The sequence below is a fragment of the Ornithorhynchus anatinus genome, chromosome Y5 (genome assembly GCF_004115215.2).
Source record: "Ornithorhynchus anatinus isolate Pmale09 chromosome Y5, mOrnAna1.pri.v4, whole genome shotgun sequence".
NCBI lineage: Eukaryota > Metazoa > Chordata > Mammalia > Monotremata > Ornithorhynchidae > Ornithorhynchus > Ornithorhynchus anatinus.
The window spans coordinates 2,168,372-2,184,164 of NC_053179.1; the positions used below are offsets into that span (position 1 = coordinate 2,168,372).

The following is a 15,793-nucleotide window of genomic DNA, read 5'->3' on the forward strand; positions in this document are numbered from 1 at the left end:
TGACAGGTGGCAGAGCCGGGATTAAAACCCACGACCTCTGACTCCTAAGGCCATGTTCTTTCAACTGAACCATGCTGCTTCTCTTTCCTTCTTTCCATGGTGACATGGAAAGAAGTGGGAGCTGAGGAAAAGTAGGATTTAGTCACTGGGAAGGTCTTGGAGGCGGTGTGCCTTCAGTAGGGCTTTGAAAGGGGGAAGAGTGATTGTTGGCAGATTTGAGGAGGGAGGGCAATCCAGGCCAGGACATGGACCGGGGTCAGTGGTGAGATAGGCAAGATGGAAAAGCAGTGGAAGGTTAGCACCAGAGGAGCAGAGTATGTGGGCTGGGAGGGAGAAGGAGATAAGGGAGTTGAGGTAGGAGGGCAAGGTGATTGAAAGTTTTAAAGCCAATAGTAAGCAGTTTTGTTTGATTTGGTTTAAAACCAGGGGAATTGGTTTCTAAAACAGGCACTCAATACATACCTTTGATTGATTGTTTCAGAGTTTAATCTGTGGCCTAACATAATCCATTTCCTCTGACTGAAGATCATCAACTCATGACATTTGTGGAGATACTGCTTCTTACAGAGCCCAGGTCTACTCATTAAAAACAATAAAGATTGTAGATATAATTAATAAAGATGTTTCATACACAACAATAGAGGGAAGAGGGGGGAAGAGGGCTATGGGCATATAATCACCTTGGGAAGTAGCCTCCCAACCAAGTCTGGCATTTTCGCCACAGTCCAGACTTTTGTGTTTGTCCTTGCTCTATATAGAGATGTCATTATTCTTTATCAGGGGCCTTCCTCCCAGGAATATGAATTAAGGGACCCACAGTTATCAGATTAGCATCAGGATATACACAGTGTGTTCATTTAGGCCTCGTGCTAGATTGGTAACAAGCCACAAAGTGCCCTCCTCATTATTCTTCATTCAATCGTATTTATTGAGTGCTCTATATAGAGCACTGTACAAAGCGCTTGGGAGAGTACAATATAATTATACAAGTATATTAATACAAGTATACAAGTATATTAATACAGACACTTTCCCTGCCTACAATGAGTTTACAGTCTAGAGGATAATGATATTTTAGTTCTTATTATATGCCAAACACAGTTCTAAACACTGTAGATCTAAGGCAATCAGGTTGGACACAGTCCCTGTCCCATGCGGGCTCAAAATCTTAATCCCCATTTCACAGATGAAGTAACTAAGGCACTGAGAAGTTAACTGACTTGCCCAAGATCACAGAGCACACAAGCCAGTATTAGAACACATGACCTTCTGACTCCCAGGCCTGTGCTCTAGCCACTACACCAAGCTCCCCAGGGACAATTTTTTGGAGAGACAGCAGGAGATCGCCCTAGCAATAGCGCTGGAAAAGAAGAGAGACCAGAAGAAGGGGAAGGAGGGGGAGGAAGTGGGGAGGAGCCAGGAGAGTTTAGGGAGATCAGACCTGATAGTGTCAATCTTCTCAATGAAGTAGATGGCCAGGTCATTAGAGGCAAGGGATTGGGGCCAGGGGGCAAGGGGTTTTGAGGAGGGAGTTAAATGTCCAGAAGAACTGGCAAGAGCAGTGGACATGGGCGGCAAAAAGGATGGAGAAACAGTTTTGCAGGGCAGAGAAGAGGGCTGAGTTAAAGCACATAAGGATATACTTGACCTGGATGAAGTTGGCCTGATATTTAAGTTTCTGCCAATAGTGCTCTGCGGCTTGTCAACACGAGCAAGGAAGACAGACTATGGAGGTGATCCAGGGCTGTGGGTTAATGATATGAAATATTCGATAGGGGAGCAAATGAGTTGAGTACAAGATGGGGAGTTAGCTGTGCATTGTACACACAGTAATATCAGTGTAGTTATCATTACTGATTTTATTGCCATGTACTTTCCCAAAAGTAAAATACAGTACTGTACAAACAATAAATGCTCAAAAATACTATTTATTGATTGCTAGTACTGTACAACACTCTGCATATGCTAGCAGGATAGTGTTACTTGAATTATCATTTGGTTCATTTACTCACTCATATTTACTGAGCACTTACTGTGTGCAGAGCAGAGCACTATACTGTGTGCAGAGCAGAGCACGAGGAGCAGCGTGGCGCAGTGGAAAGAGCACGGGCTTTGGAGTCAGGGCTCGTGAGTTCAAATCCCAGCTCTGCCACTTGTCAGCTGTGTGACTGTGGGCAAGTCACTTAACTTCTCTGTGCCTCAGTTCCCTCATCTGTAAAATGGGGATTAAGACTGTGAGCCCCACGTGGGACAACCTGATTCCCCTGTGTTTACCCCAGCGCTTAGAACAGTGCTCTGCACATAGTAAGCGCTTAACAAATACCAACATTATTATTATTATTATATTAAGTGCTTGGAAAGTACAGTAGAGCAATAAGGAGGGACAATCCCTGCCCCAAATGGGCTCACAGTCTAGAGAAGGGGAGACAGACATCAGTATGAGTAAACATGCAAAGTATAAAAAAACAGAATTATAGCAATATACATATATATATATGAGTGTTGTGGGGCAGGAAAGGAGAAAGAGCAAAGGGGGTAATGTGGAAGGGATTGGGAGCAGAGTAAAGTGGAGCTTAGCCTTGGAAAGCCTCTTGGAGAAGGTACACTTTCAGTAGGGCTTTGAAGTGGGGGAAGAGAGTTTTTTGGAAGATGTGAGGAGGGAGGGAACTCCAGGCCAGAAGCAGGACGTGGGCCAGGCGAGATGGAGACCCAGTGTGGAGGTTAGCAGCAGCAGAGGAGTGGAGTGTGTGGGCTGGGATGGAGAAGAGGACTGAGGTGAGGTAGGAATGGGCAAGGTGAATGGAAAGCTTTGAAGCCAATAGTGAGGAATTTTGTTTGATTTCGTCTAAAGCCAGGAGAACTGACTTGCCCAAGATCACAGAGCACACAAGTCAGTATTAGTTTCTGAAACTGACACTCAATACATCCCACTGTTTCTGAGTTTGATCTTTGGCCTATCATAATACATTTCCTCTGGCTGAGGATAATCAATCTACGGTATTTGTGGAGTTATTCGTTCATGCAGAGTCCAGGACTACTCGCTGAAAACAATATTGATGGTAGCTGTAACTACTTACGTGGGAACATAAATTGGGAGACTTTGAGATGCGACCGGCGAGTCCGCTAGCTTCCAAAATGGTTACCCAATTTTTCCCTTCCAGAGTTTCCCCACACACAAGATGGCGGTCCCGTCAATCATCCTTTTTCCACTTTGTGTGAGGCTCTTACCCATTCTCCAAATAATTACTATTACCCCTAGAAGAACGTTCAAGATGGATGTTTACTGTTGTGCATATCACGTGGAACATCCCTTCCCTTCCCCTTTCTCGCATTTTCATCTTCCCAACCTTCCTTTCTTTGTGATTGTCCTTCGGCCATATTTTCCAATAAACGCTCGGGTAGGGGAGGAGGCTGGGGAGTTTACGAAAACATTGTCTGGAACAATCAAAGATTCGGATTTGGAGTCTTTGCCCCTTGACCCGCCCCCTTTCGTGTCCAGAGCCAATCGTCAGCGCACGCTAGGATCATGGTCAGGCGTCATAGTAATTTCGTGAGTTTATAATCTGCAGCCGTTGAAGTACTGCTTCCTATTCCGGCGCCTGTAAGTCGCTTCTACTAAGGGTTTGGTCTGTGCAATGGACGGGTACGTACCATTTCCCCCGCAACCCCTCAAATCATTGTTAGTTTGCCGATCCCATATTTTCGCCTTCACTGTGCCTGGACACTGCGTTTTCCAATTTAAGGACACTAGTATTTTCTTTTCACTTGTGTCAAAGGTCGCCGCTCCAAATTCAGCGAACTTTCCAATTCTTCCAGCCCTTACTTGTGATCATTTCGCTCCCCTTCCCAGCTTTCTTCTCCAGCATTACTTCGGTACCGCTTAGTTTTTCTCCTCCATTCAAACAGTCCTTGTTTCTGGGTCACTCTTTGCCGCCCTAGGATAGGGGTAAGAAAAGGGAAACGGAGCGTGGTTTCTAGTCTAGAGACCCGCCTAGCCGGAAAGAACAGAAGCACCTAATTCGGCCCCCTTTTTCTCGCTTTTGAACGCTCGCCTGCTGGTCCCTTCCGGGAGAGTCGGGTCGCCATTGGGGCCACTCATTTAAAATTGACCGGGGAAAGAGGACTGGGGAGGAGGAGGAGGAAGTCTGGTGATTTAGGCCAGTTTCCTCTCCGCCCAAGCAAGAACACCACTTTCTCGACTTCAGGGAGCTAGCCAAGGACAGGAAGTCAGTTTTGAAGTAATGTTTGAATCTGAATTTAGCAATCGTCAATAGTTTTAGGAACTAATTATAATTTTGTACATTAACAATTTCCAAGAACCTCAGACGACGTAATTTGCCTAAACCCCAGGGCCAGCGGCGCAGTTTGATATTGTGGTGATAGGGAGGGATTAACAAACAGTACGGTGCTCTACATAAAGAGAACACCCAGTAAAGGCGTTGATTCATTAGCACTGGTATTGGTATACTGGTACTTTTTTTAAGAAATAGTTTCCTTTGGACCCTATAGGATAAAAATGTTTATGACTTTATATACCCGAGGATTTATTACCTTGTTTGAAATGCGACTAAACCAAAACTATATTGGAAACCGTTTCTGGACTGCTCATCCATCTTAGAGGTAGAGTAGAAGAAACATGCACAAAATCCAGCATCACAAGAAAGAAAGTACCAAATTTGAACCACCCCCCACCCCCCAAAAAATTGAATATTCAGCTCTGTCCTCCAGTGTTAGAATAAACAAAAGTATTTCAAATGTGGTAAAAAGGAAGGGCCAAGGTTCTTACGATAGTTTTGTGCCAAGCCCCATGCTAGAGAAGTTTTAAAATGGAAAATTCAGAAAAAGTTGCTGGCCTTCTCAAGATTCATGATTTAACAGGTAGGAAGGACTGGTATCCTAAGACTATTAAAAGAGAGACATGGAGATGGCTTACCATTTTTTTTCTTTTTCCTACAGCATTGTTCCAGATATAACAGTTGGTACAAAGGTAGGAATTTTTAACATTTTTTCTATTACACATGTTACAGTTTCTGTGTAGGATAGCACTAGCCTTAAATTTACTTAAATCTTAAACATTTATCCACATTAACAATTTATTTTTTAGAGGTTGTTTTTCACCCCTCTGGAGTGTTTTTCACCCACGCTGGAGAAGCAGCGTGGCTCAGTGGAAAGAACACAGGCTTTGGAGTCAGGGCTCATGAGTTCGAATCCCAGCTCTGCCACTTGTCGGCTGTGTAACTGTGGGCAAGTCACTTAACTTCTCTGTGCCTCAGTTCCCTCATCTGTAAAATGGGGATTAAGACGTGAGACTGTGAGCCCCACGTGGGACAACCTGATTCCCCTATGTCTACCCCAGCGCTTAGAACAGTGCTCGGCACATAGTAAGCGCTTAACAAATACCAACATTATTATTATTACCCCTTAAGACTATTCATCATTTGCAATGTGTCTACCAAAGGAGAACTTTCAGCAAGATTTTCCCCTCCAAATTTCAGTTATATAAGTCTTTTAGTGGTTTCAAGAAAAGTATACTTAATAGTGTTATTAATAATTTGTTATTTAGCATTTGCAAAAACTAATTAAATGGAACAGTATTTTTACCTTTTTAAAATACTTTTCCTCTACCAAAAGATGATTTGGTGTATTCTGATTTAGAAAGTACCCTTATTCTAGAAAATACTTTATCAGTAATTCTCAGTCTGGATTATTTTGCTGTTGCTTAGGACAAAGATAAATATGGGTGTTCTTGAGTTCTGAATGAATCAATGTTTCATAAGTTTATAACCTTTGCGTTATCCTTGATTCATCTCATTCAGTCCATATGATCAAGTTATGTCAGTTTAACCTTCACAACCCTACTAAAATAACTCCCTTTCCTCTCTATCCAAACTGCTACTAATTGATCCAAGCTCTTATCCTATCCTGTTTTTTTAATTAGTATTTGTTAAGCGCTTACTATGTGCCAGGCTCTGTATTAAGCACTGGGTAGATACAGTTCATCAGCTCAGATACAGACCTTGTCATTTATTCATTCATTCATTCATTCATTCATTTTTTCCTCTTTATTGAACGCCTTTGGGTGCAAAGCACTGTACTAAACATTTAGGAGAATAAAGTTATCTTGGAAACATTCCCTGCCCACACAACAAACTCACAGTCTTTAATCCCTTTTTTACAGATGAGGAAACTGAGGCATAGAAGTGAAGTGACTTGCCCAAGGTTATACAGTTGACAAGGGGTGTAGCTGGGACCAGAAGCCAAGTCATTTTATTACCAGCCCACATTGCTTCTCACGGTTCTCAAGTGCCCATGCTGCCTGGATTACAGTATCAGTCTCCTTGCTAACTTGCCTGCCTCCTGTGTCTCCCCACTCCACTTCATAACTACACTCTACTGCCACAATCTTTTTTTTTTTTACAAACCATTCAGTCCTTGTCTCCGCACTCCTCAAGAACCTCCAGTGGTTCCCCGTCCGTGCTTCCGAATCAGAAAGAAAACTCCTTGACTTTAAAGCACGAAAACAGCTTGCACCTTCCTACCTTACCTCCCTGAGTTCCTAGTACAGCCCAGCCCAGCCCACGCACTTCACTCCTCTAATACTAATCTACTCACCTTTATCTTGCTTTTCTCACAGCTGACACCTTGCATATGTCCTGCCTCTGCCCTGAACACCCTCCCTCTTCATCACTGATGGATGATCACTCTCCCCACTTTCACTCAAAGCCTTATTAAAAACAGATGTCCAAGAGGTCTTCCCATATTAAGCTCTCACTTCCTTCTTTTCCCACTCTATTCTGCATCCCGCTGGCACTGGGATTTCCATCTTTTGTGCACCCCTTCCTCAGCCCCATAACACTTAGATCTATATCCATAATTTTTGATTAATTACTCCCCTAGACTGTAAGCCCGTTGTACGCAGGAAACGTGTCATGACCTACTGGGTAAAGCATGGGTCTGGTTCTAGTCCTAGCTCTGTCACTTGTCTCCTGTGTGACCTGTGTGTAATAAAAGTAATTATGGTACTTGTTAAGTGTTGTGTGCCAGACATTGGGGTGTATATGAGCAAATTGGGTTGGACACAGTTCTTGTCCCACTTAGGACTCACGGTTTTAATCTCCATTTTGCAGATGAGGTAACTGAGGCAAGAGAAATGAAGTTACTTGCCCAAGACCACACAGCAGACGAATGGCAGAGCCGGGATTAGAATCCATGACCTTCTGTCTCCCAGGCCCGTGCTCTATCCATTAAACCATGCTGCTTCCAATTCTCTGTGCCTCAGTTACCTCATCAGTAAAATGTAGATTAAAAGTGTGAGCCCCATGAGGAGACATGGACTGTATCTAGACTAATTACTTCGTATCTACTCCCAAACCCCATCCTTTCCCTGACTTCCCCGTCACTGTGGATGGCACTACCCTCCCTCCCGTCTCACAAGCCCACAACCTCGGTGTCATCCTCGACTCTGCTCTCTCATTCACCCCACACATCCAATCCATCACCAAAACCTGCTGGGCTCACCTTCACGACATTACCAAGATCCGCCCTTTCCTCTCCATCCAAATTGCTACCTTGCTGGTACAATCTCTCATAATATCCTGACTGGACTACTGCATCAGCCTCCTTTCTGATCTCCCCTCCTCCTGTCTCTCCCCACTTCAGTGTATATTTCACTCCGCTGCCCAGATTATCTTTCTGCAGAAACACGCTGGGCATGCCACTCCACTCCTCAAAAATCTCCAGTGGTTGCCTGTCAACTTTCGCATGGAGCAAAAACTCCTCACGCTTGGCTTCGAAGCTCCCCATCCTACCTCACTTCCCTTCTCTCCTTCTACAGCCGAGCCCACACATTCCGCTCCTCTGCCGCTAACCTCCTCACGTTCCCTCGATCCTGTCTGCCCCGCTGTTGACTCATGGCCCACATCCTCTCTCTGTCCTGGAATACCCTCCTTCCTCACATCCGCCAAACTAACGCGCGTCCCCTCTTCAAAGCCCTACTGAAAGGTCACCCCCTCCAGGAGATCTTCCCAGACAAAGCCCTCCCTTTCCCTCTGCCCCTCCACTCTTCCCCATTGCCCCTACTCCTTCCCTGTGCTCTACCCCGTTTCCCTCACCACAGCACTTGTATATATTTGTACATATTTATCACTCTATTTATTTTGTTAGTGATGTTCATTTCATTCATTCAATAGTATTTATTGAGCACTTACTATGTGCAGAGCACTGTACTAAGCACTTGGAATGAACAAGATGGTTTTATTTATCTATTTTGGTGGTAGTGATGCCTGTCTACTTGTTTTGTTTTGTTGTCTGTCTCCCCCTTCTAGACTGTGAGCCCGTTGTTGGTTAGGGATTGTCTCTATCTGTTGCTGAATTGTACTTTCCAAGCGCTTAGCACAGTGCTCTTCACACAGTAAGTGCTCAATTAATATGATTGCATGAATGAATGAATACTCCAGCACTTAGTACAGTGCCTGGCACATAGTAAGTGCTTAACAAATACTATAAAATACCCCCCACCAACTCTGTTGTCCCAAGCACTTAGTGCTATGCTCTGCCCAGATTAGGTGCTCAAAAAATACGATTAATTAATTGATAACCTCACCAACTCTGAAATCCCTCTATCCAGACACACCTGCCTCCCCTGCCTTTTCTCCCACACAAACCCCTACTTCATATATGTCCTGTTCCCCCAAGTCAGCATTCATTCATTCAGGCATATTTATTAAACGCTTTCTGTATGCAGAGCACTGTATTAAGCGCTTGGGAAAGTACAGTACAACAGTGAAGAGTGATAGTTCCTGCCCACAATGAGCGCATAGTCCGAGGGGCCCGACAGACTTCAATACAAATAAACAGACATCAGTACAAATAAAATTACAGATATACACGCTTATATATATATGTATATATAGGTGAGTGCTGGGGGGCTGGGGGAAGGGGAAAGAGCAAAGGGAGCAACTCAGAGTGATGCAGAAGGGAGTGAGCAATGAAGAAAAGTGGGGCTTAGCTGAGAAGGCCTCTTGGAGGAGGTGTGCCTTCAGTAAGACTTTGAAGGGGTGAGAGAAATTGTTTGGCGGATTTGAGGAGGAGGGGTGTTCCAAGTCAGAGCTAGAATGTGAGTCACTGGTCGGTGGTGAGACAGGCAAGATGGAGGCAAAGAGAGAAGGTTAGCAGCACCAGAGGAGTGGAGTGTGTGGGCTGGGATGTTGAAGGAGAGAAGGGAGGTGAAGCAGAAGGGGGCAAAGTGATGAAGAGCTTTAAAGCCAATAGTGAGGAGTTTTTGTTTGATATAGAGGTGGCTAGGCAACCACTGGAGATATTTGAGGAGGGAGGTGACATGCCCAGAACATTTCTGAAGAAAGATGATCCGGCCAGCGGAGTGAGGTTTGGACTGAAGTGGGAGAGGCAGAAGGTTGGGAGGTCAGAAAGGAGGCTGATGCAGTAATTTAGATGGGATAGGATGAGTGATTGTACTAATGTGGCAGCGGTTTGGATGGAAAGGAAAGGGCAGACCTTGGCGATTTGTGAAGGTGAGACTGACAGGATTTGGTGACTGATTGGATATGTGGGGTGAATGAGAGAGCAGGGTCAGGGATGACACCAAGGTAACGGCCTTGTGAGACAGGAAAGTTCAGGAGAGACAGCGTTTGGGAGGGAAGATAAGGAGCTCCGCTTCGTACATGTTGGGTTTTAGGTGGCGGAAGGACATCCAAGTAGAGATATCCTGAAGGCAGGAGGAGATGTCCTGAAAGCTGGAGAGAGGGAGAGAGAAAACAGGGTAGGAAATATAGATTTAGGTATCATCCACGTAGAGATGGTAGTTGAAGCCATGAGAGCGAATGAGTTCTACAAGGGAATGAGTATAAGTGGAGAACAGGAGACCCAGAACTGAACCTTGAGGGATCTCCACAGCTAGGGGATGGGAGTGGGAGGAGGAACCCTCAGAGGAGATGAGAATGAATGAACAGAGTGATAAGAAGAGAGCCAGGAGAGGACAGAGTCAGTGAAGCCAAAGTTGGATAACATGATGAGGAGAAGGGGGTGGTCCTCAGTGTCAAAGACAGCTGAGAAGTTGAGGGTAACTAGGAGGCAGTAGAAGTCGTTGGATTTGGCAAAAAAGGAGATGATAGGTGACTTTTGAGTGGGCAGTTTCAGTGGAGTGAAGGGGATGGAAGCCAGATTGGAAGGGGTCCAGGAGAGAACCGGAGAGAGGAATTTGAGACAGCGGGTGAGAACAGGTCAGTCAAAGAGTTTGGAGAGGAAAGGTAGGAGGAAGATGGGGCAATAACTGGAGGGAGCTGTGTGGTCAAGGGAGGTTTTTTTAGATTGGGGGTGTTAAGGGCATGTTCTGGTCTCCGTTCCCAAACTATCTTCCCTTGATGCACAAATCCTTGTCTTGCACACTTCCCTTTCAACTGAAGTCTATCTCAATCATTCAATTGAAATTATTAATAATAAGAATTATTATGGTATTTGTATTATTATTATTATTATGGTAGACAAATGGTGGAGCCAGGATTAGAACCCACGCCCTTTGTCTCCCAAACCTGTGCTCTTTCAACTAAGACTAGAAGCAGCGTGGCTTAGTGGAAAGAGCACGGGCTTTGGAGTCAGAGGTCATGGGTTCAAATGCCGGCTCGGCCACTTGTCAGCTGTGTGACTTTGGGCAAGTCACTTAACTTCTCGGTGCCTCAGTTACCTCATCTGTAAAATGGGGATTAAGACTGTGAGCCCCACGTGGGACAACCTGATTCCCTTGTGTCTACCCCAGCGCTTAGAACAGTGCTCAGCACATAGTAAGCGCTTAACAAATACCAACATTATTACATGCTGCATCTCAGAAACTGAGCTCATTCTGGGTGTGGCGCATCATACTAAGCACTTGGGGAGACTGAGAAGCCATGTGGCTTAGTGGATAGAGCATGGGCCGGGAGTCAGAAGGCCCGGCTCTGCCACATGTCTGCTATTCATTCATTCATTCATTCATTCATTCATTCATTCATTCATTCATTCATTCATTCGTATTTATTGAGCGCTTACTATGAGCAGAGCACTGTACTAGGCGCTTGGAATGTACAGTTCGGCAGCAGATAGAGACCATCCCTGCCCAACAGCGGGCTCACAGTCTCAAAGGGGGAGACAGACAGCAAAATAAAACAAGTAGACAACTAATCATATTTACAATAATTATGGTGTTTGTTAAGCGCTTACTCTGTTCCAGGCACTCTACTAAGTGCTGAGATAGATCAGAGCTAATTGGGTTGGACACAGTCCCTGTCGCACATGGAGCTCACTGTCTTAATCCCCATTTTACAAATGAGGGAACTGAGGCCCAAAGAAGTTAATAATAATGTTGGTATTTGTTAAGCGCTTACTTTGTGCCGAGCACTGTTCTAAGCGCTGGGGTAGACACAGGGTCATCCGGTTGTCCCACGTGGGGCTCACAGTCTTAATCCCCATTTTCCAGATGAGGTAACTGAGGCACCGAGAAGTGAAGTCACACAGCTGACAAGTGGTCGAGCCGGGATTTGAACCAATGACCTCTGACTCCAAAGCCCGTGCTCTGAAAGTTGAGAGACTTATCCAAAGTCGTAGAGCAGACAAGTGGCGAGCCAGGATTAGGGAACCCAGGCCATTCATTCTTTCAGTCGTATTTATTGAGCGCTTTCTGTGTGCAGGGCACTGTACTAAATGCTTGGTAAGTACAATTCAGCAGTAAAGAGAGACAATCCCTGCCCACACCGGGCTTACAGTCTAAAAGGCGGGAAGACAAAAATAAGTGAACAGGCAATATAAATAAGTAGAATTATGGGTATATGCACATCGAAACAAGTAAACAGGTATCTGTATAAATAAATAGAATTATAGATATGTACACATGCATGCACAAGTGCTGTGCGGTGGGGAGAGGCAGGTAGAGCAAAGGGAGTGAGTCGGGCTGATGTGGAGGGGAAGGAAAGCTGAGGAAAAGTGGGGGTTTAGTCTGGGAAGGCCTCTGGGAGGAGGTGAAGATTTATTAGGGCTTTCAAGCAGGGCGAGTGTGTTTGGTGGATTTGAGGAGGGAGGGCATTCCAGGCCAGAGGTAAGTGGGCCAGGTCCTTCTGACTCCCAGGGCCCGGGTCCATGCTGTATCCACTAGACCACACTCCTTCTCAAGTGCTCTTATCGAGTGCTTACTATGTACAGAGCAGTGTACTGAGCACTTCAGAGAGTACAATATAACAGAATTAGCAGTCACGTTCCCTGCCCATAATGACCTTACAGACTACCCACTCTTCAACTCTCCTTCCCAGCAGTACCGTATGAGATCTGCCTCCTTTTGAAATCGACTCTCTCACACAACGCCTCCACCACATTAAAATTGCGTGACCAACCGTCTTCCCTCCTTGATCACAGCCTTCTACTATTCACTCTCCAGTGTTTTTTTCCCACGCTCTTCAAACATGTCATGTCTCCCCATCCTAAAAAAACCTTCCCTTGACCCTATGACTCTCTCCAGTTTCCTCTCCGTCTTCCTTCTACCATGCCTTTCCTTTATACTGTGCCACTATTTCCTTTCCTCCCATTCTTCCCCTTAACCTTTCCATTGCTTCTCCCCTCTCTAATGTCACCCGTGACCTTTTTATCTTCCCAAATTCAACACACTCTGCATCCTTATCCTTATCCTCCTTGACTTCTCAACTGCCTTCAACGCTGAACCACCCCCGTCCCCTGGAAACATCATCTAACCTTGGCTTAACTGATTTTTAAACTAACTGAATGTGATGTTGAAAGAGAGGAATCAAGGATAAAACCAAGGATGTAGGCTTTTGATCTGAGCCAGGGAGAATGGTAGATCTCACGTCCCGTGTGAGCATGCACACGAGAATGGGTTGAACAGATCTGGACCAACTACAAATCTCTGGTTAACTTTGACAGTGATGGAAAAATCCATATGATTCCTTCATCTGTAACTCAGCCAACCATCTTGTCATAGAGTAGCCAAAGAATCTTGGTGAGTCTCTTAGGACCGCCAAATGTACTTACTAATTTCCATCACTGTTTGTTGATGGGATCAGATGTTATGGATATTCAGAATAACTTCCAGCTTTGGAAGGCAAGGAGATTCCCTTGTGGAATCCAAAGTCAGTTCTACATGTTTGTGGTCATTTTATTTTTAAAGTCACAAAGTGACCCATGTTTAGGAATAGCTCATGCAGGTAGACTCGTCCTAAAGCGAGGTCCTCTTCTTGGTGGCATGTCTCAGCAGTCTGTCATCCTTGACTCCTCTCTAATTCAATCCATCACAAAATCCTGTCAGTCCCACTTTCACAGGATCGCTCAAATCCTCCCTTTCCGCTCCATTAATCCAGTCGCTTATCTTATCCAGCCTTGATTACTGTATCAATCTCCTTGCTGACCTCCCAGCCTCCTGTCTCTAACCATTATGGACCATACTTCACTCTGCTGCCTGGATCATTTTTCTACAAAGAAGTTCAGGACATTTTTCCCCACTCCTCAAGAAACTCCCGTGGTTTCCCATTTACCTCTGCATCAAACAAAAACTCCTCACCAGTGACTTTAAAGCACTCACCCACCTTGCCCCCTCATACCTCACCTTGCTACTCTCCTTCTACAACTCAGCACACTCGCTTCACTCCTCTAATACCAACCTTCTCACGGTACCTCAGTATTTGCTGTCTCCTCACTGACCTCTCGCTCATGTGCTGCTCGCCCCCCAGCTTCAAAGCTTTAATGCAGGCACATCTCCTACAGGAGGCCTTCCCTGACTAAGTCCTCCATACCTCTTCTCCCACTTCCTTCTGTGCCACCCTGATTAGCTCCCTGTGTAATTTACTTATTCATATTAATGTCTTTCTCCCCCTCTAGACTTGTAACCTCAATTTGGGCAGGGGAGGGTCTGTTAATTGTTATATTGTACTCTTCCAAGTGGTTAGTACAGTTGCTCTGCACACAGTAAGTGCTCAATAAATACTACTGAATAAATGAATGAAGGAATGCTTACTTTGTCCAGAACCCAGAGCTTGGAGAGTACCATAGAAGACATGATATTTTCCATCAAAGAGTCAAAGATTTTACAGGTAATAAAATGCAGGTGGTGATGTGGGGGCTGGGGAGGAAGGTACAGGGGTAAGTGCTGAGTTGAGGGAGATGGGTTAGTGGTAGGATGAAGTGAAAATGTGACGGGAAGGGAAATAGAAGATGTGATTTCAGGAGGAGAGTATTTCAGACACAAGTAGCGATGTATGCAAGAGGTTGTCAGCGGCAGAGGTGAGGCACAGAAGTTGAGTTGAGAGAGGGAAGCGGAGGTGACATTGGTGAGTGCCTAAAAATAAATCACCAAGAGGGGTTTCTCCTTGAAGTGGAGATGAATGGGCAACTACTGCAGGTTTTTGAAAATTGGAGCAGCACAGTATACTGCACACGTGACCTAGGCAGCCCAGTCTAGTGTGGACTGGCAAGGGAAGAGGACAGGTTCCCTCAGTCGCTACAGAAGTATTCTGAATGGCTGTCAGACTGAATATGTGGGTTGGATGAGATGAGAAGCAGTATAGCGGAGTGGATAGAGCTCGGGCTGGGAGTCAGAAGGTCATGGGTTCTAATCCTGGCTCCGCCACTTGTCTTCTGTGTGACTTTGGGCAAGTCACTTCACTTCTCTTAGCCTCAGTCACCTCATCTGTAAAATGGGGATTGAGACTGTGAGCTCCATATGGGACAGGGACTGGGTGCAACCCAATCTGTATCCACCCCGGCACTTAGTACAGTGCCCGGCACATAGTTAAATACTTAACAAGTACTATAATAATAATAATGATAATATTAATAATACAATAATAAGTGAAAGGTAATGCCAAGTTTGCAGGCTTATGAGTCCAGGAGCCTAATAATAATAATGATATTTGGCAAATGCTTACTATGTTCCAGGCTCTGTACTAGGCCCTGGGGTGAATACAAGCAAACTGAGTTGGACATGTGGGGCTCACAGTCTCAGTACTCATTTTACAGGTGAGGTAACTGAGTCTCAGAAAAGTGAAGTGACTTGCCCAAGGTCATGCAGCAGACAAGTGGCCCAACCAGGATTAGAACGCATGACCATCTGACCCCCAGGCCCGTGCTCTATCCACTACGCCATGCAATTATTCTTAATCATTCTTAAAAATTATTTTTAACAGTTTAACAGTTATTTCCAATTATTATCCTTCTGTTGCTTTCCAAGTCCTTGGGATGAGAAGCTTAAACTTCCCCCAGCCCCTTGAAAGGAAACAACACAATTGCCAAAACAAAGTAAATATCCAGGCTTTTTCTTTTACCTATGTGTATGATCCAGAGTGACAAACATTCATCTGCTTCTAGCTCCATTAGCAAGCATTCTGTATTTATTGTTATACTGTACTCTCCCAAGCGCTTAGTAAGTGTTCTGCACACAGTAAGCGCTCAATAAATACGATTGAATGAATGAGTTGAATAAATAATGGAAATAATATATTAAAGATCATTCAGACCAAAAGATTACTGTCACAAGCAAAGATAAACAAGCAAGAAGCATTTTAATGTACTTAATTTGTAATGTTGCAGCAATTAAATCTCTCCCATGTGCGCAGGTGCCCCCATATCAGACTCGTTAAGATTCATGCCTGAAGGTTTCTCAGCCTAGCTCTTTTTTAGTTCATTTTTAATAGCTGTGTGAGGGAGAACTCCAGATTCAATTATCATTCCAAGTGTTCCCTTCCAATCTTTACCCCACACAATATTTCTTTACCAAATTTCAATATTCCAGTTTATCCAAAATTAT

At 44.7% G+C, this 15,793-nt stretch overlaps 1 protein-coding gene and 1 long non-coding RNA gene across 2 annotated transcripts in view; one reads left to right on the forward strand and one right to left on the reverse strand.

Annotated features, from left to right (window-relative positions):
• Positions 1 to 468: 468 nt before the first annotated feature.
• LOC114808760 lies at positions 469 to 3,411 on the reverse strand. The gene is made up of 2 exons (XR_003756546.2): positions 3,078 to 3,411; positions 469 to 576 (listed from the first exon to the last, which is right to left on the reverse strand). It is a non-coding gene; the product is annotated as an uncharacterized LOC114808760 (long non-coding RNA).
• Positions 3,412 to 3,543: 132 nt separating this feature from the next.
• LOC114808747 (polypyrimidine tract-binding protein 1-like) overlaps positions 3,544 to 15,793 on the forward strand; it is a gene marked incomplete at its 3' end in the record, with an annotated part of 37,816 nt that continues 25,566 nt past the window's right edge. Inside the window, exons 1-2 of the mRNA XM_029056573.2 lie at positions 3,544 to 3,643; positions 4,957 to 4,987. Of these exons, the coding sequence (XP_028912406.1) occupies positions 3,636 to 3,643; positions 4,957 to 4,987 (39 nt within the window). The remainder of the gene's footprint in view (positions 3,644 to 4,956; positions 4,988 to 15,793) is intronic.